This window comes from Urocampus carinirostris, chromosome 14, assembly GCF_059441175.1.
Source record: "Urocampus carinirostris isolate Australia breed hairy pipefish chromosome 14, RoL_Ucar_1.0, whole genome shotgun sequence".
NCBI classification, from domain to species: domain Eukaryota; kingdom Metazoa; phylum Chordata; class Actinopteri; order Syngnathiformes; family Syngnathidae; genus Urocampus; species Urocampus carinirostris.
In genome coordinates this window covers 17205614-17226250 of record NC_142362.1, presented here as the reverse complement: position 1 = coordinate 17226250, position 20637 = coordinate 17205614, and the positions used below count along the sequence as shown (strand labels likewise).

At 34.9% G+C, this 20637-nt stretch overlaps 3 protein-coding genes across 4 annotated transcripts in view; 1 reads left to right on the top strand and 2 right to left on the bottom strand.

The window, feature by feature from the left end:
• Positions 1–3142, bottom strand: part of acvr1l (activin A receptor, type 1 like) — a 37127-nt gene extending 33985 nt beyond the window's left edge. The window contains exon 1 of the mRNA XM_088352393.1: positions 2760–3142. Coding sequence (XP_088208519.1) covers positions 2760–2764 — 5 coding nt within the window. The 5' untranslated portion in view covers positions 2765–3142. The remainder of the gene's footprint in view (positions 1–2759) is intronic.
• Positions 3143–11533: 8391 nt separating this feature from the next.
• On the top strand, positions 11534–19967 carry upp2 (uridine phosphorylase 2). Its single transcript, XM_088352145.1, has 7 exons — positions 11534–11701; positions 13166–13280; positions 14845–15003; positions 16849–16963; positions 17038–17247; positions 17310–17456; positions 19422–19967. The coding sequence occupies exons 1-7, from the start codon at positions 11649–11651 to the stop codon at positions 19562–19564; spliced, it is 942 nt and encodes a 313-aa protein (XP_088208271.1). The 5' UTR covers positions 11534–11648; the 3' UTR covers positions 19565–19967.
• LOC148352815 (coiled-coil domain-containing protein 148-like) overlaps positions 15379–20637 on the bottom strand; it is a 54293-nt gene continuing 49034 nt past the window's right edge. For both annotated transcript variants that reach the window (XM_088352140.1, XM_088352143.1), the window contains exon 17: positions 15379–17368. The gene's annotated coding sequence lies outside the window, so the exon portion shown is untranslated. The remainder of the gene's footprint in view (positions 17369–20637) is intronic.

Here is a 20637-nt window from a genome sequence, read left to right as displayed (position 1 = left end):
CAACACATTAGACTCATCAGCCCGAAGCAGACGCTAACAAACAACGAAAATGATGCAGAACAATGGTCCTCAGTGTTTCTCTCTTTGAATAAATAGGAAGAAAAATTTGAGAATGAACTGTTTGGATTGTCCATCCAAGATTGAGGAGCATATAACAGGGACACCACTTTTTCTTGTACATCTCGCCCACATTGTTTGGCTCAAACCACGACATGAGATGTGTGATCAAGTAAAAACACAATCAAGTAATCTCCAGACATACTTGATTAATGTGTTTGTCTGAGGTGGGGGAGGCATTTTGCCTTTAGGGGGAGGGGGTGCAAAGCAACGATGCTAGCAGTCAATTGGGGCACTTGGGTGTGAGACAGTCGCACATCTTTTCATCAACATTATTATCAGGGAACGGTTGCAGCTACAATCAAAGCCGCCCTAATGAAGTCATAATCAGTGGGTCTACACAACATGTCAATCTCTGATTCTGCAAAATTCATCGACGAAGATACATGTGTATATTGTAGAAGTGCAGATCTTTCCCACTCAGTGACAACTCAATGGTAAGGATGAAGGGTTGTGTGTATATTTATGTCCTGTCATTGCCTAGCGACCAGTGCCTGGATTAGTTAGGCTAGCTGGATCGGAAAGGCTCCAATTATTTCCGATCCTGAAAGTCCCAGAAAAAGTATGACTGGGTTTCATAGAGCTGCTAATCAATTAATCTGATTTAAAAACATAAAATTGTATAATACGTAATCAAAATTAGATTCAGTTACGTTTGATTAATATCCACAAAAATAATGTTAGTTGATTGAGTAACATTTGAACTGTTAATTCAAATTCCAGGGCAGCAACAAACTATCGTATTATTCAATTAGTTTGTTGATTATTTGATTAACTAGATGTACAAAAATAGTTTGTTTTTCTGCACAAATTCCAAAACAGAACATAAATGTAATACATGATGTAAAAAAACACCAATTCATTATTATTTTGTAAAACATTTGGCCTATATTGTCAGAAAATTAGCAAAAAAATTATCATTATTTTCTAAAGCAAAAACACACATTTCTGGAGTCAGGCCAAAAACAATCTAACTAAAAATTAATCTCTTTAAAAAGATCTAAATAAAAATACATCCTATATGTGTGGGATGACCAATATAAAGGGTTTTGATATAAGTTGACCAAATTGAGACAAATTCTTTAAAGACAGCATCAAAATATGTACCTTGTATTCAACTCCTAGAGAATCGTGTACCTATAATGTTGATTTTTGAGAGTCTGACATCTTCTGGATTTGGAAAATTTCTAATCTAAAAGGGTGTATCTATCTACCATAAAGAATACTTTGACAATCGATTAGTTATTTTTGCCGAAATTAATCTCTTAATTCGGGTAAAAAAATAGCAATTTGGGATATTTGTTTTTTTATGAACCTTATGATCATGAAATCATGGCTCATGAGAGTGGCAACAAACCCCGTAAGTAGGAATGACGGAAAAGGGTCTGAAAATAGCTCACCAGTTATGTGTCATAATGACTTTCTAGGAAATTTGATTACAAACTTACATGAGAAATTGTGCACATAATCAGTATATTTAAATACACTCCCCCAAAAAACTTCATTCATTCATCATATGAAACCAGCTCTTTAAGTGAAATGATTTTAAAATGCACTTTTTTTCACCATATTGTATATATTGCCCATCCTTATATGAATGTTTACATTTTTTAGTGTTATTTGATATTTATCCTGGAGTTCCACATCCAATCTCGTTGCAAACAATGCACCCTAGTTTCAATCTATCCATCTATCTATCTATCTACCTTGGTCATATCCCTCAAGAGGGGTGACCGACAGCAAGACAAACGCATACAAGAAAATTTAAAAGGGAAAAAAATAGCAAAAAAAACACACACACAAATGCCCAAACACCCAGACAAGTTAGGCATTTCAACACCTAAGTTGGTCAAGCTTTCGTCCCTCCAGATGAAACGGGACACAAGAAAGCGGCCATGTCACACAGTCTTTTGTTCAACAGAAGGGCCCGACAGCTTTCACTGGTTTACCCCTGCCACATCATACAGGTGCCCTGTCCATCCCTTAGAACGCGTCCAAACATCCCACTATCCTTTTACAACACCTCTCAGCTACTCCCGATCACCAACAAGAGCTCTAGTTGCATATACAACTGTAGCTCTAGTTGCAATCTATGAAAATAAAAACAATCCTAATTCCAAAAAAAATGTAGTCCTCATCTTCAAAAAGCTTGGTAATACCCCCTGTGACAAAGTGGCACGTTTTCATCTTGTGAAGCCCCGTCAAAACAGTTCGTACAGCACTGTAAATCTCTTCATCCTCATCTTTTTTTCTCTGTGCGATTGTGATGCAAAAAAAAAGTACTCAGCTTGAGATGGTGACAAACACGACCACACACACAAACTCTCGGATAAAAACGACTCTCAAAGAGAAATGTTTGCATGACAATGCCTTTGCAAGTCGCAACTTGCTGCCAACTTGAAAAGAAAAAGATGCATTATGGATTTAGATTCTAGAAGCATGGGGACAGAACAGAATAGTGTTCTGGTCGTACAGTGTGAAAAAATATGCATTTTTTAAAAAAAGAAAGAAAAAGAAAGCTAGTATGAGACGAGCTGGGTATTTATAATGGCCTTTCCTCAAAAACTTCACACCAACATAAATATGCATTTAAAACACAAGGATTGGGTAAAAATGTCAAACTACGCAATAAAAAAACTCACCTCATAAAAGTTTCGTCTCAAAGTGCTTCAAAATGGAATTTTAGCTCGAACCGAAGAGTCCATCTCCCGGAACCGTTCAGCGACAATAGTCAGTCTGTTCGCCCAAGTCTGAGACGCTGCGGCGGCTACACGGCGCCAACATTTCCCCCCTCCTCCTGCTCCCCACAACAGCCACGGCCACGTCCGCTCACTCGCTGGCTGGAATTTCGTCCAAATTCACTTTTTCACTTCCTTTCTAAGGTCCAGGCATTTTTTGTCTTCGTAAAAGAAAGAAATAGTTTGCCTTTTGAAGTAGAAACCATCCGGACTTCTCGAAACGAAGACAGGGAAAAAGGGAAGAGGAGGAGGAAGAAAAGGACGACGGACGCCGTAGTGAGCAGGAGATACTCAAAACAGGAAGTAAGTGAAAGACTCGGTTGCCCACAATTCATAGTGCGACAACACTGATGGCGCTTTAGGGGCGCTTTCAACATAAAAGTAGAGTCTTTTATTTCGCAAAGTCAAGTCAAGTTTATTTGTATAGCCCTTAATTACAAGGACTCTCAAATGGCTGCACAGACCACAGATTATTGCAGACTACTTTTTCTTTTTTTCTTCCTTTCTTTCTCCTTCCCCCTCTCTTTTTCTCCTCTCTCTCTCGTTTATCCCTTTCTTTGCCTCTTTCTGTTCCGTTTCCATTCCTCTCTCCCTTTCTCTATTTTTCTCTATCTTTCTTTTTCCTTCTCTATTTGCCCTTTTCTTCTCTTCTCGCATTCTTTTTTCTATTCTCTCTTTTTCCAACTCTTATCTCTCTCTTGCTCTCTATTTTTCTATTTATGTCTCTCTCCCCTTTCCTCTTTTTTTTCTTCTCTTTTTCTCAATATCTCTTCTTTCTATTTCTTCCCCTGTCTTTATAATTCTCTCTAAAACTAAAAAAGGAAAAATTAATTATGTTTATTTTTATTTTTATGAAAAAAGCACTAATATTTCATTAATTTAAAGTTAATTTATTAGATTGCAATACATTTATGTTTTAAATAAATACAAATACAATGACAAAAACCCAATTATATATTTTCATAAGTAATGCATTTAAAGTTATTTTTATCTGATTAAAATGCATTTTCAAATTAATTTTTCAAAATAAAAACTATTTTTTAAAAGGTTTAACAGAAAAATCTGTATTCTTATAGTGTTTTTAATTCATTTATTTTTATTAATTTGAAATGATATTATTTACATTTCCAATAAATTTGTTGTTTGAATAAATACATAACATTTTCAATAAATTAATTTAAGGAATAGATTAAAACATTTCAAGTTAGTAAATATTTTATGTCACAATCTGCAGTTAGGATTCTTACAGAAATGGTAACGTTAAGTTTAAGGGACGGACTTTGAAAATGACAAAAAAGAAAAATAAATTAGTCTTTTACTTTGCAACGTTAAGTCAAAATTAAAACATATGTGATATTCTTTGACATGATCCGTAAAAGGAAGTTTAAAGGAAAGCCTTATAATATCATTTATTAAATTAAAAAAGAAAATTTCTAATCTTTTACTTGGAATTAAAAGTAAATACAAAAGTAATATTCTTCGACACAATAGAGAGCTCGTCTTGGGATCAAGACGTCGCAGGTTCGATTCCCGGCTCCTCCGTGTTGTATGTCGAAGTGTCCTTGGGCAAGACTCTGAATCCCTAATACCCCCAATAAGCAGGTTGGAGCCTTGCATGGCTGACTCCCTATTGGTGTGTGAGTGTGTGTGTGAATGGGTAAGTGTTAAGCACATTGTAAAGCGCTTTGGGAGGTCTTCATTGACTTGAAAAGCGCTAGATAAATGCACACCATTTACCATTTAATCAGTTGTTTCCACACAAACCGTAAAAGGAAGTTCAAGTGACCAACTTTGAAAAACCTTTGATTATAAATAAAAACAAAAAATATATTGTAGTTTTTTTTGTCAAGACCAGAATGGAGACAGGACCCACTTGCGTTACGTTTCTCTCAGTTTTATTGGAAGAAAGGAAAGGGTGATCGCTGGACGCGGGAAGCAGGTCGCTCTGAACACGGAAGTGGGACTTCCGTGGCGAACGATGGCAGTGTCGGTAACGGAAAAAACTGGTCAGTAGCCGGGATAGGAAAGCAAAAACGTGGTCGGGATCGGAAACTAGTCGAAAGCCAGGAGAGGAGAGTAGACGTGGTCAGGATAAAAAACGGGTCGAACCCGGAAAATAGACGGGAACAAAAACAGGTTGGAGTCAGGGTCGAAAAAGCTTGCCTAGAGTACACTGAGTTTCGCAGACGGACTGACAACAGGTGACAGAAAGGAGTGGGTTTAAATAGGGACAGGGAACCAATCAGAGTCCGAGGCAGTTGGCGCCAAGGTGCATCACATCGGTAATCATGACAGTTTTTTACTCGTCAGAGTTTCAAAAATACATACAAAAGTCAAAAGAAAATTAATATTCTTCGACACAATCTGTAGTTATTGTTTCGACACAAACCGTAAAAGAAAGTTCAAGGGCCATACCTCGTAAGTTGTTGATTATAAATAAAAGCAAACAAAAAAAGGAAATTCAAGTCACCGAATAGTATTCTACTTTGCAAGATTTCAATAATGAATCAAAAATTAAAGAAAATTTTATATTTTTCCACGAAATCTACAGTTACTGTTTCCACACAAACCATAATACAAATTAGAAAATAGAAAATGATTGATCATTTGAAAAAGCAGATACATAATGTACATATTTTTAACTTGCTAAGTTTAAAAATGATTAAAAATAAATAATTAATAAATAATAATAATCTTTGAAAAAATCGCAGTTTTTGTTTCCATGAATGTCATAAAAAAAGAAAAAAAAGGAAGTAACTGTTCTTGTCTTTACTTTGTTAATTCCCCCTCAATCGAAAGGGAAAAAACAGCGAATCAAAATAAAAACGAAATATAAAATAAATATAATTCGGTGCTCCAAGATACAACAGGTGCCAAAACAAGGCAAGAAACACCTGTAATTCAGGGACGGAAATATATTGAATTAACGCGCGTTAAATTTGATGAATGTATAACCTTAAATACATTTTAAACAGACAACAACTCGAAAGACAGAATGTAAAACGACATAAAAAGGAAACAAAAGAATATCTGCACACTAGAGAGCGCTGTTGCACTTAATCGAACTTGGAGAAAATGACAACTGAGACGACAACAAACCTGAAATGGGTAAGGAAAAAATGTAATAAATATAATATAATTTACTAAACAGAACTTCAATATTAAGAATACACACATAAAAAACACACTAGATAATGTAAATTGACTTGACTATAACAAGAACGAGTACTCATCTTTCAAGTACACACAAATAATACATATATTTAATTAAAATGTATTTTAAAGTTATTTTAATAACCATCTGATAGGATATAGTAGATACATTTGCTCATTCCTAGTTTCTTTTAAAAAAAATAATTTAAAAACAAACTCATTACTATTTTCTGTCCACATGAAAACAAATAATAATAAAACAATATTTATTTAACATGATTATTACCCTTTCTTTTACAATTTTTATAAACTTGTTTTTTTTGTAGTTCACTGTAAAAGTAACATTTTATATCGGTTCTATATCCTTTACATTTAAAAAATAAGACTTTCTTTTCTGGAACGTTAAAAGCCAGTTCTTTCAAACGAACATGCCGTACAGCTAAAATAATGTCAATACACTCAGACGAGATGGCTCTAGTTGACGTTATATATTGTTTATTTTGGCTCACAGCTGTTCTTTGCCATGTACCTTTTGGGACAGGTCACCAACCTGTCAGAAAACCCAAATAAGCTACGAACCAACCAAAGTTCCTCTGACTTTAAAGGGACAGTGTGTAATATTTGACCACTAGATGCTGGTGAACTGTGTTGTGTAATCAAAAACGATGGCTAAGAATCACAAGGAAGAACACAAACTACGGAAACTCAAAGTGATCAAACTGCAGCATTTTTCTTCCATATGTTTGCCAAGCCTTTTGCGGAGAAAGAAACGAAAAATGAAAAATAGAGAAGGAATAAGAACAAAGGAAACAAGACAAAATGAGGAAATGAAAGAATAGCAACAACAAAATGTAAAGAATAAAAAGGAAGAAAACAAAGGAAAGAAAGAAGGAATTAATATAGAAAAAGATGAAGAATGTAAAAGGAGAAAGATAATAAAAACGGGAAAAGGGAAAAGGAAAGAAATCAACAAAAAGAAAAAAAAGGAAAAAAAGAGAGAAGAAAAAACAAAACAAAAATAAGTAAATTTAAAAAAAGAAGAACCCAAAACAGGTCTTTGTGTTTTGGGGTTACCCTTAGCAGCAAGATGTCCGACAAAGATGTCAGCTCCCTCCAAGCGAGCCTCATGTTATATCAAATAAAAACAAATCGCTTGACCTACTAGTATTTAAAAAATATAAAATAGCTAATGTAATTTTTTCTTATTATTCAAATCAATATTGTAGTTTTCAAAGAATAATGTTTGTTTACCACTAGGAGGCGATACATAACACACTGTCCTTCCTAAGCTGAGTCCTGGATTTAAAAATTACTGAGTCCTGTGATTCAGGCATCTTTAGACTCCCCTCCCCCCCATTTTTCCTTCTCTAGCCACACATGTTAACCACTTGAATGAAATATATGGCTCATCGCTAACCACTACTGTTGTTAGCTGCTCCTGCTATGTTCTTCGTTATCACTCGCCTTCCACATACTGTCATGGAAACAAAAGTGCTATTTGTGATTTAGGCATCTTTTACTTTTTTCCACAGTTTTATTCTTTAGCCACTTATGTTACCCACTCGGCTGCAGGCTATGGATCTCTGGTAGCCATTATTTTTTAGCGTTTGCTGCTCCTGCTTCTTTCTTAGGTGCCACTCGCCTTGCACAACTGGTCATCCTAGCAAACTTTGCTGTCTTTGTCATTCAGATATGGTGCTTGTCATCTTCGACTTTTTCCACTATTTCCGCCTCTAGCTGCTTATGTCACTGGGCTCCACTATTCAGGGTTCTGAGACTTGACAAATTAACATTATTACCAGCCTGTGAAGTTGCTTCTACCGCTAGTTGCATGGTTAGGCACTTACACCAGCTCTGACCAACTCCTGATCTAGGATATTTTCAACCACTCTGTGTGTATCCAGCTCGCTTGTCACTTACTTCATGTCCAATTTTGGGTGAAACCCTTCCTTGCTCACGCAAGGAAATAGGGAAGTAGGCTTCCAAATTTTGCCAAATGTTATCCATTAGGATTCCGTAGTATCTTTTTCAAATGCGCATACTTCAGCTGTATTCTGAGCTACAACAACTTCTAGAGATGGATTATTACACTTAGAGTACGGTATCAGACATCCTTCATTAAAATACGTAATAGGGCATGTTGGGAATTAAATATTAAAATGTATCGTTTACCAAATTGTTCGAATTAGTTATCTGACTCCATTGACCAAACACAACCCACATTAACCCAACAATGCGCGCTTGTTTCTTGATGGAAAAGATGAACAAGAAAAGCCGACATTTTCATACGGGGGCAGATTTAATTTCATAAACAATTTCACTAAGTGAACTCCATCGAATATGGCCAAATTAGCGTCGCTCGGGTCTCTGGGCAGCCTTCTCTCTCAAGTTCTCTGACCTTCTCCCCTCGGCCCACGTCTTTCCGCAAGATGGTGCGCCGACTCCTCCCATGGGCGCGCCATCTCTGAGAAGAGCGCCGCGATGTCTGGACCAACCAAAACAACGGCGAGCGTTTCGCCAAACATTCCTGCCGTCCTCCGTCAGAGTCCTGTTATCAACCGAACAAGACAAAATATTCTGCATTCACTACTTGGTGAAAATCTTCATTGCACTCAATAAATGTAACTTGTATTCAATCATATAAAGTCCTTTATAGTCAAATGTATAAAATCCTTTAGGCACCACCGGGACGTTTTGATTGTTATTTCATTTCACAACCAGAACAAACAGTGGACCCAAATGCGTAACATTTCACACAACACTTTATTGAGGGATCGGGGGATCAGGTGCAGAGGAAAAAACAGCGGTCTGGTGCTCGCTGGGCAGGTGGAACGGCCAGTGACAGGTGGCGAGGCAGACAGCCAGGAGAGCAGAACATGATCGTGGATTGGAGCAAGTCGGGTAGCCAGGACAGAAGAACGGAGCACGGTCGGGGATCGAAAGCAAGTCAGGGAACCAGAGACAATTGGGAAGCCAGGGGCATGGGCTCGATAGCAGGAATCAGGGGATTGGATCAGGCAGGAAGACAAGGTGGGCAGCCAGGTCGCGTGATGCAGTAACAGGTGGGAATCAAACCGGGAGCCAGAATCAAAAGTGCTTGCCTTTGCATGAGCTGAAGTACACTGACGGACTGACAAAGAGTGACCGGAGAGGAATCACTTAAATAGGGCGAGGGATAATTAGGACACGAGTGGCAGCTGGGGCTGAAGAAGTGAGCGCAGGTGAGGGTAATCAGAGGGCAAATGACAGGACCGTGACATTTCATCAACGGTTGCGCATACATGACTATTTTTCTTGACTATTCAAATTTTGGAGTTGAAACTCAACAGAGGATCGGTAATGCAATAGCAAAAGCACACAAGTAAATCAACAACTCAACATTCTCAGTGGAAAAAATATAACCTTTAAGGTAACTTACGGCAAACTTTCTGGAAATTTTGTATCATCTCGACTGGGGTCAAATATTTTTCAAAATGTTCCCTTTTATGGTATTGTGAATGTTCGTTGGATCAAACAAATCAAACATTGCTATCTTTTACCTCTATGTAAGAAATTCTGATTTAATTTTATTTTTGACTTTATTCATCACAATTTGATAACATCCAATCTATTGATAATAAAATAAACAACAACTATGTGTCATGACAACTGATTTGGGATCGCAAAAGAAGTAAATGTTGAAGGTACTTATTTACTTTGTTTTGCTAATCAGTAGCCACAGTTGTGTAAAGTTCATCCCCAATGTCAAACAAAAAAAGAAAAAAAGAGAGAATTGAGTTAATCGATAAAAGGCGGGTGTCCTGGTCATTAGGCGGAGTGGCTTAGAATATTTCTGAGTAAAGAGAAGATTAAAAAGACGGGGACATGCAATTCTTAAATTAATTCTCAACAGAATTCGAGAATTAAGATCCGTCTGCATACTTGGAAATTGTAGTTTTTATTAAGTGCTTTCTTTAGTTAGTTTTCAAATCTTCAAGCAAGGGAAAATGTGAAAAAATGTGTTTTTATTTATTTTATCTTTCTAAATTTAATTCTTAGGTAAGTCACTGAAAGTGGGGGTGATTAGAAAACATAGGAAAAACGTACTTTTTGGTGTGCTTTTGTTGTTGCTTGTAATTGTTTGCTGTCTGGATAAATAATGCAAAATCTTTATTTAGACCCCAAAATTGAGCTAAAATATAGTGAATTAATTTCATTTTTGGTAACGTTTTAAAAATGTTGTCTGTTTTAAGTATTATTTTCAAATACTTATCTGCAGCTATATCACACAAATAAATTGTTAAAAATCATGCATTGTGATTTCTGGATTTTTTTTTTAGTTTATCTCTCTCACAGTAGACATGCACCTACAATGAAAACTTCAGACCCCTCCATGATTTCTAAGTGGGAGAAATAGCAAAATAGCAGGGTGTTCAGATACTTCTTTTATTCACTTTATATATATTATTTTACCACCGAACATAGTGGACAAAGAGAAGAAGAGAGTGGTGATAATAGATGTGGCAAGCCCAGCGGACACTAACATCTGGTGGAAGAAATACGAGAAACTTAAAATACCAAGGGTTGAAGGCTGGAACAGACGTGGAAGGTCAAGGCCAGCATGTTCCCGGTGGAAGTGAGAGCACTCGGGGGAGTAAACCCCAAAATCTAAGAGTGGCTCCAACAAATCCCAGGAACAGCATCTGAAACCTCAGATCAGAAGAGTGCTGTCCTAGGAACAGCTAATATACTGTGCAGAGCCCTCAAACTCCCAAGCTTCTAGTAGAGACTTGAGTTCTGAGGATGATATAGACACCACCTCACTGGGAGTGAGGAGATTTTTTTGTTTTGTCTTCTTATAATCAGTTAACTAAGGAAACAAGTGAAATATAGTACTATTAGAAAAAAACATGTATTTTCCTCTATTTCACTTTCTGGCAATGGGGAAAAACTTGACCGTTATTTTTATTCCTAGTTCTAAAATGCCCGTCTGCTATTGGTCAACATCATATAAGATTCTGGTCTGCTATTGGTTTCGATTGGTTTGATATCATAGATATGCCGATAAACTATTGGATGAACTTTCTCCCACAATGCCTTTCTGTTTCCTCATTCAGTACAGAATCTTGTGAAACATTAATTTGTTTGGCTCTGGGTCCCAAAACGTGCAGTGATGCTAAAGGGAGAAGCAAGAAGGGGGCGACAACTATGGAAATTAATATTGCGTGCCTCGTTACCTTCACTAGGGAATCTAGTTCTAAACCGATGTATGGTTGGGAAAACTAAAAAAAATAACACATTTTTCCAAGCGCATTAAAGTCCTCATCAGGTTTCGTCGAATGTGGTGAAAATGTCACGTAAACACTCGTGTGCATGTTGTTCATATTGACATGGTGCAACAAGTGTCATGATGTTGACAAGCGAGGGTCAACGGTTATCTAGATGTTCCTAGTTGACAAGTCGAATGTCATAACACATTCGTTGTGACTGCGTTCTGTCTTCTGAGGACGCCCAGCTGTTTTCTTTGGTGAACAAAGCCACTCCTCTCTTTTCCAGCCAATCAGAGAGGACGTTACAGAAGGCGACTATATCAGTCCTTGTCTCGGAATACGAAATTTAGTTGCAGTGTTGAGTTTGGAAAATTGAAATTTTTGTTTCACGATGGCACCCATTCTACTGAGCACCGTAGGAAATGACCACAATGAATATATCAAGTAAGGTTTTTTTTTACCTGTTTAAATATTTGGGGAAAAAAAGTAAATGTTTTTACTAGTATGCATGCTAAATTCATGTCGAGTTGTTAAAACCTTATTGTAAACTTAAAGAAATGTTTAAAATTGTCTTTTCAATACGCAAACATTATTGATTTGTAAGGGGAACGTCATTTTTATTGGAAAATATTACGAAGAGTATTTATAAAAATATATTTTTGGCCAGGATATAAATCTAATTTTAATCAGATTTTTTGGGGGGGATAAACCTTCTGCTGAATATTTCTTTTCCATTTTCTGTTTCATAGTTAAAGAATTGTTCTTACAAATATGATTAAGTTATTAAAAAATAAGGGCAAAATTGTTTGCAATTGAGTATATAGTTTTAGTAAATATTCTTAAAATACCTAATTGTATCAAGAGTGGTAAAAATGTAAAATGTATCTGAACCTTTTATTGTGCATCTTTCTTACTAAGAGACTATAAAATACTGTAAGTAAAAATGTACGTGAAATGATCACAATTATGAGTAAAATTATTTTTAGCATTTTGATAAATTATGTTAGTAAATGCACTTACAAATAAACATAGTATCTGCCATGGTGAAAATCTAATTTTACTTGATTAGTTTTTTATTTTTTACTGCAAATTCTTTATTTTTAAGTAATTATTCTTTGCAAAAAAAAAAAGGATCTAAATGAGTAGAATTTTTTTCTTATTTTTTTATTTACTTTTAGTAAATGTACAGAGAACTATCTAGATACTATAATGTAGTTTACATGGACATTTTTTAGTCGGAATATTTTGTTGTGTATTTTTTACTATTGCTCACTTTTATTTCATTTCTAATTGATTATTTTTAGAAAATTAAAATAATATTGGTATTATTCATTTTATTCTTCATTTTTAAATATTCTTGTGAAAAAGAAAAACATGTATTAAAAATATATATATTGTTAAACATTTATGATTTATAATACTCTCATTTTCTTATTTTTGGATTTAGAAATTACTTGTATTAAATATAAATAAAACTATCCGTGGAAAAAATACTATTGATATGGAAAAGGTTTTTTTATCTCCTTTTTTTATTGCTTTGTATATTTTTCAAATACTATACCAGAAATTCCTTGATAGGATGCCGGTTTAGAGGATTGAGGGTAGGAAGGTGATTTTATTGAGTTGTTTTACTTGCACAATAAATGCTTTTACTCTACAAAGCACTTTGAGTTGCATTTTGCTTCATGAAAAATACTACACAATTACATTTGATTGTATTTAATAGAGAAAGCTTAATTTAAACTATATTTGCTGGACAAAGCTAAATCCAATTTGAGTCATTGTGTGTACTTGGAGCTGAGCTAACAAACTCACTATTAAAGTCTTGCCCTCAAGAATGTAGAAATATGGACATAGACAGAGAGAATGATATAATAAAGATCTAAATTCAATTCAACTTTGCTTTAGACAACAAGTGCATGTGAAAAATCCAAACCTGCAAACGATGGAGGAGGACATTCTCTACCACTTCAGCTTGAGCACCAAATCTCACAACCTGCCCGAGATGTTTGGCAACATCAAGGTACATTGAACAAGACTCGAGATAAGGGGGTACTAACCTTTTTAAGGTTAAGAGACCTTTTTAGTTACTTATTAGCGCAGAGAACTTCCAAGTTGTACCAGTAAAACATCAGCTATAAATTTCCTACTCCAAGTCATGACAGAAAATCCCTATACAATGAGGATAGGCAAACTTTTTGAACAGTGGGCCATGTTGGGTTTCGAAATTTGGTAGATGGGCCGGGCCATGACAAAAAAATGTATTGATTACATTTTTGTATCTGCCAATACAGAGTCTCGATCTGATACCGACGCAAAGTGTGAGGAAAATATTTCCCTAAGATGCATTTACGAACAAATATATGTGCAGATATTTATATGTTCATGTTTTATATTACATATATTAAACTCATCCAATGCCAAAATATATGTTTTAGAAGCTTTGTCTCCAAATGCTAGAGCTGTTTTTCTTAATTGGTTTAAAAAAAAAAACTATTCTGAAGGGTTTTGCGCAACTCATCAGTAAGTATCAAGCCTCTGGGAATGGTTTCAGTAAAAAAAATGACCATTAAATGGCAGGAGTGGCTTTGATCAGATTTTTTTCCCCACACATAGAGGAAGCTCAACATTTTGTGTCACTTCCTGTATCCAGTGAATGAGTGTGTGTAGGCAGACCCACATGGCAAGTAGGAGTAATAATAGTGATGTGAGCATCAGGAGATATGGACCAATAGTAATAGGCAGTTGGCTCTTCAACAAAGATTAATCCTTTCAAAAAGATGAGGAATGACGTTTCGTGCACGTCTGCGGGAACACAGTCGCCTGAAGGAATGCGATCGCTATGGTGACCAAAATCGAGTGTTTATATCACCAGAAACATAGAGCGCTGAAAAGATTTTGCAAGCAAAGTGCCCTTGTGTTTATGGGAAACATTCTATAGATATTGGAGGTATCACAAATGAAGAAAAAAAAGCATTGTGTGAAAGTTCTTATTGAAATGCATCCTTTCACAAAAAGCTGTATTTTTCCAGAAACTTTATTGTAAGCTAATATTTTAAAACAACTTAGCAATGTCAAGTCAAGTTAATGTTCAAGTATTGTTTGTTGAACAATGGTAGAAGCTAGAAACATTTTTTTCTAATAAAAGGTTTTACTTTTTCCTATGCATATATAGCTACAGAATTACATTTTCTGTAGGCCTTAAACATGATTCAAAATGGCAAAAAATACCATCGAATGGCATTAAATGAGTTAATAGATTAATATAATCAAATTGGTTTTGAATCACTCAGGATTAAAGCAACATATGATATTAGGTCCTAATTTTCAGGCACTGAATTTGATGGTATGCATTGGAAAACTCAAAATGCGATAGGGCTATCGCAGGGATTGTTTGATTTCAGAAAAAACAATACCTGTTTAAAAATAGCAAGAACAGAAAAACGTAGCCGACTATTTAAATTCTGCCCTTGAAGAATATATTTTCTATAAGGGGAAGACATACAAAGGGACACCGGGGACAAGAGCCGCAGCAAAAAGTTTGCCTGAGTTTTCCCATCCTATAACATGGCACCTCTCTTTGTCAGTTTGTGTGCGTCGGTGGCAGCGCCAACCGAATGAAGGCCTTCGCCCAGTTCATCCACCAGGAACTGAATCTGCCCAGCAATCCCTCCGAAATCCGTGATATCTGCGAGGGAACCGACCGATACTGCATGTATAAAGTTGGGCCGGTGTTGTCTATAAGTGTGAGTTTTGACATATTGTTTTTGTTAATTCCGATAGTTTTGGAATTGGAACCAGATCCATCGTGTGATAAACAAAGACAAACTATCGAAACATACAAATCAAGCGCACATGCTTAGTGGTCCAACTATTTTAAAACACCTTGCTTGTCAACATTGACTTCCATAAATAGTTCATTAACTATAAAAGAGGAAAAACAAGCACTCCTAGGAGAGGATATTGGAGCAGGGCCTTTAGCACCACATAGTTGATATCCGTGCACACCACTGACCACAAACATAACTGAAAATAAACCGATGCATCAGATTTTTTTTCATTTACTTTACATTTAAATAAAAACAATACTTGTAATACTTGATTAAAATGTGAAAAAATAATCCTATTCCATTAAATGTTTATTTTTTAAATACATTTTTAAAAAACAATTATATCCCTTAAATGGATATAATTTGACTAAACAGAGAAATTCACAATAAATTTGAAAATGTAATTGGAAGTTGCTAAAAAATGTAGTAAAATTACAAAAAAAACATTAAAATGAAAAGAAAAATGGAATTATACTAGACATGAGAGTGGGGCAACACCTCTAGCACCGCATAGTGTCTATCCGTGCACACCACTAACTGCACTAGCAACTGAACATAAGCCAACCTAAAAGTATTTTTTCCCTTATTTTACACTTCGATAGAAATAAACTATAAGACTAAAATATATTTTTCTTAAAAATCATCCCATTCCTTCAAATCATTCCTATTTTACTCAAGTAACAAATTCCCGGTGAAAAAAATGTCAAAACTATAACAAAATTTAAAATAGAAAAATACTAAAATTAAATGTGTTGGCATTTATTTATCCACTTTACATTACAAAGGAAAAAAACTTGCTAGTTTTTGTTTTATTATTTTGCTCTCTCTAATAAATAAAATAAGAAATCTTTGAAATAGGCAAAATTAAATGATATGGTTGCTCATTTGTCTTATTCTAAAAATCATTTTTAAAAATATTAAAAATGCTGTAATAAAAATGAATAATAAATAATAAACTAATTCCTAAAATGAACTCGCTAATAGAATTTTTTTTACAGAAGTCTTTTTCTGAAAAGCGTCCAAAAAGATGTCAAAACTGTATATTTTATTTTATTGTACTTTCATTTTCATAGTAAAACACATCTAAAAACTACCTCCTTTTAAACACTATTTTTTCATTATAATTAAAAAATATATAAATGATTATTAATCATTATTTACAAGCAAAAATTGTCTTCCTTATTTTTAATGTAAATTTCCTAAAAGAAAAAAACACCAAATTCAATCATTGGCATACACCTTTTTTGTAAAATATATTTAAAAAATGTTTTAAAACACTTTCATTTTAGCGGATACTTTCTTAACCATTGGTCAAAAATCACCTCATGTGTTGTTATTCTTCAAAATCTTTCAAAAGAAAATGATTGTAATTGACACATTGCGGGTATTCTCCATAAAACAGGTTTATAACATGATGCCATCAGTTTTGTATTTTTCCCCCGATAATTTTATACCCCACACCAGTGTATGTACTAGTAGGTCATGCATCCAATGGTTAAACATACAAGAAAGGGAAAAAAACCCAAAACAAAAGTGCACTTTTAAGAGACAGCAATGGGGCAGGAGCTCTAGCACCACATTGTTTCAATCCGTGCACGACACTAAACACAGCCTTACCTGTATTCCACAATATACTGAAATCTTTTTTGATTATTTAGAGGCAAAAATCGTTCTACCTTTTTGTGTAACTGTTTAACATAAAACATAAAATTAAATACAAGAAATTGCTCCACGGGTCTAAACATAGTGTTGCTGTTCCAGCACGGCATGGGAGTTCCTTCCATCTCCATCATGCTGCACGAGCTCATCAAACTTCTCCATCACGCCCAATGCAGAGACGTCATCCTGTTTCGTCTGGGGACATCCGGAGGCGTCGGTAACAGAAAAAACCTTAAATTCTAAAAAAATAGATAGTCACTTAGAAGGAGAGTAACAAGTCGTTTGGTGCAGGGCTGCCCCCAGGAACAGTAGTGGTGACGGAAAAAGCGGTGGACTACTCCTTCCGGCCTCAATTTGAGCAAGTGGTTTTGGGTAAAGTCATCACTCGCAGCACGGAGCTGGACGAAGGCGTCGCCAGCGAACTTCTGCAGTGTTCGAAGGAACTTCAGAACCTCCCCACCGTCATCGGCAACACCATGTGCACCCACGACTTCTATGAAGGTAGGTTGTTGCCTTACCCGGTGACAAGGACAAGAAGTTGGTGAGCGTTTTGGCTTGTTCAGGTCAGGGAAGGCTGGATGGAGCTCTGTGCTCTTTTTCCAATGAGGAGAAACTGGAATATCTGAGGAAGGCGTACGAAGCCGGCGTGAGGAACATCGAAATGGAGTCCACCGTCTTTGCAGCCATGTGCCGCGTTTGTGACATTAAAGGTACATTTTATGTGCTTTTTATGTGGGTTATACTCTAAAGCAGGGGTGAACAACTATTTAGAGTCGGGGGCCACATTGAGTTGAAAAAAATTGGCCGATCCTGGAGACCTATCCATTTCTTTCATGAATGAATAAATATAAATGCAGACATCTACATGTTATGTTACTCTATATTTGTTTTTAAATTGATTAGTTTATTCTAACTGGTCTTGAAACGATCACGAATAAAGCAAAGTAGTGTATGAGGTCCCTGTTTTAAGAACTAGATTTTATATTTAGTTTTGTAGTACTACTGTATTGTATTTTTTGTGTTTTTGTGATTTTTCCACGGTCAAATTTTTGTAGTATTTCAGTAGTATTTCTGCAGTAGTATTTTTGTTGTATTTACATAGTTGTATTTTTGTAGTCTTTCCCGTAGATCATGTTTTTATTGTATCTGTAGTATTTTTCTAGTATTACCGTAGTGTTTTTTAAAAATATTTCTGTCGTAACATTTCTAGAGTAGTATTTTAGTTGAATTTTGGTGCCCCTGCAACCCTAGTGGTTAAGGTATCCAACTAACCAACCAATCAATATTTCTGTAGAGGTTTTTAGTATTTCCATAGTATTTTTTCATATTTTCACAGAAGAATTTTGTATTATATATGTAGTATCTTTGTAGTTCTACTGTAGTTGTATTTTAGTTGTATTTCTGTTGTAATATTAATAGATTGGTATTTTGTTAGAATCTCTGTCATAATATTTCTGTAGTGGTATTTTTGTTGTATTTATTTTGTATTTCAACACTATAATTTTATATTATATATGTAGTATTTTTGTAGTATTACTGTAGTTGTATTTTGGTAGTACTTCTGTTTCAATATTTATATACTGGTATTTTGGTAGAATCTTTGTCATAATATTTCTGCAGTGGTATTTTTGCAGTATTTCCATAGCTGTATTTTCATAGTATTTCCGTTGTATTTTTTTAGTATTTCCATTGTACAATTTTGTATTGTATCTGTGGTATTTTTGGAGTATTTCTGTAGTTGTATTTTTTTTATTATATTGGTCATAATATTTCTGTAGTAGTGTTTTTGTAGTATTCCTTTAGTAGTTTTGTAATATTACTGGAGTTCTTGGAGTATTTCTGTTGTAATATTTTTGTTGTAGTATTTCTTTATTGTAGTATAATGTAGTTATATTTTTTAGTATTTCCATGGTATTGTTTTTCTTTTCAAAGAAAGATAGCAAAATAATATATTAGATCCCTGTTTAATTTAATGTATTAATGTGATGAAATTCTACCAAAAAATTAACAAAATAGGGTTTTAAATATATTTTTCTCCTAGTTATGTTTTCTTTTAAATAGAATAAGTAATAATAGAATAATCTACCACATTTTAGGTTTTAAAATAATTAAATAATAAAAATAATAATTATGTTCATCAATCTTCTATAATTTTTAGATAATTTATCTCATTTTAAGTATTCTTTTCTTATTTCTTGGAAAAACAGTATAATAAAATACCCCCAAATATTCCCTGTCGGATCATTTGAAAAAAATTTTTTCTTGCTTAACTCAGAAAAACAAAATAAAAACATGGTAAAATAATCTGCCAGTGGAACATCTGTTTAATCATTTTATTTAACTTTTTATTTATTTATGGCAGATTAAATAGGTTGGTCAAGTCGACCCAGGTTTTGGGATTTATTCATTAAACATCAAATTATATATCATTTATAATAACTTACACAATTCAAAATATTACGTTTATCAATATTTATTCGTAGAATTTAAAAAAAAAAGTGAACAAAATGGTTTTCCAGCTGCCTTATCAGATGATTTAGTACATTTTACAGGATTATTTTTCGAATTCTGACTGGGAAAATGCAGTTTGATAAAAGATGTTGCAAATAAAAGGAGAAAAATAATTATTTGAAACTACAAGAAAACTTTAATTTCTTTTTGTTGCATTCTTCCAGCGGCCGTGATCTGCGTGACACTGCTGAACCGCTTCGAGGGCGACCAGATTACGTCCCCCCACGAAGTTCTTGTGGAGTACCAGCAGAGACCTCAAGTCCTGGTGGCCCACTTCATCAAGAAACGTCTCGGATATATCATCTAAGTTGTCCCTTTTAGCTTCTGTATATACAAACAGTGACTGGTGCCTGTATATATTGTATTTTCATGTTTTGATTAAGTTAAATACAATGTTAAATGCATTTATTTACCTTTGTATTATGTCATTGTTAAAGTTATGGTGCTGCTTGTTAATATGGATTTTATAAAATGAAACATTTCCTTATCTGTTTGAAATAAATACGATAGATAGAAATGTTTGATTGTTTAGTTATTGAGTAATGTAAAGTCTGCAAATAAATGAAACGTTTCAATTTTTAGATGCACAAATATATTTTGTTTGTATGCTGTCAAGTATTTTAGCAAGGATCAATGTGACAAGCGTTACAAAAGTCTCATGTTGCAGTCAATGTAAATAAATCAATAAAGTTTTCATGGTCTCACAGTTACTGGACGAGCATTATTGAAACACGTATTATTTTTCTTATAATATTATTTTTCAAATCAATTTTAGTGTAGTTCTTAAACCGTGACATATAAAAAAATAATTTAAATAACTAATATGACATTCAAAGTAAATTGGAGCCCATACATCCATTATCTGCACCGCTTATCCTCAGTAGGGCCGTGGGGTGCTGGAGCCCATCCCAGCTATCTTCGGGCAGTGGGCACGGGATACCCCGAACTGGTTGCCCGACAGTCGCAGGGCACACAGGGACAGACAATTCACTTGTTCATTCACACCTAAGGACAATTTGGACCAGCCAATTAACCCAACACACATGTTTTTGGAATGAGGGAGGAAACTGGAGTGCCCGGAGGAAACCCACGCAAGCACGGGGAGAACTCCACACAGGAGGTTCGATCTCATGACCTCAGAACTGTGCCCCACACGCACTAACCACTGCGCCGCCGTGCTGCGGAACCCATACAACTGTTATTTCTCTAAATTATGCGCCCGTAACAGGCTGCGGGCGGTGCTGCAGCTACCATTGGAAATCAATGGTGTCAATGGAATGACTGGGGATCCCATTGACATCAGGTATTGTAGTTTCCATTTAAATTAATAATATGACATTACTGTCCTTTATCTCATCTTACAATTTTTAAGAATTGTTT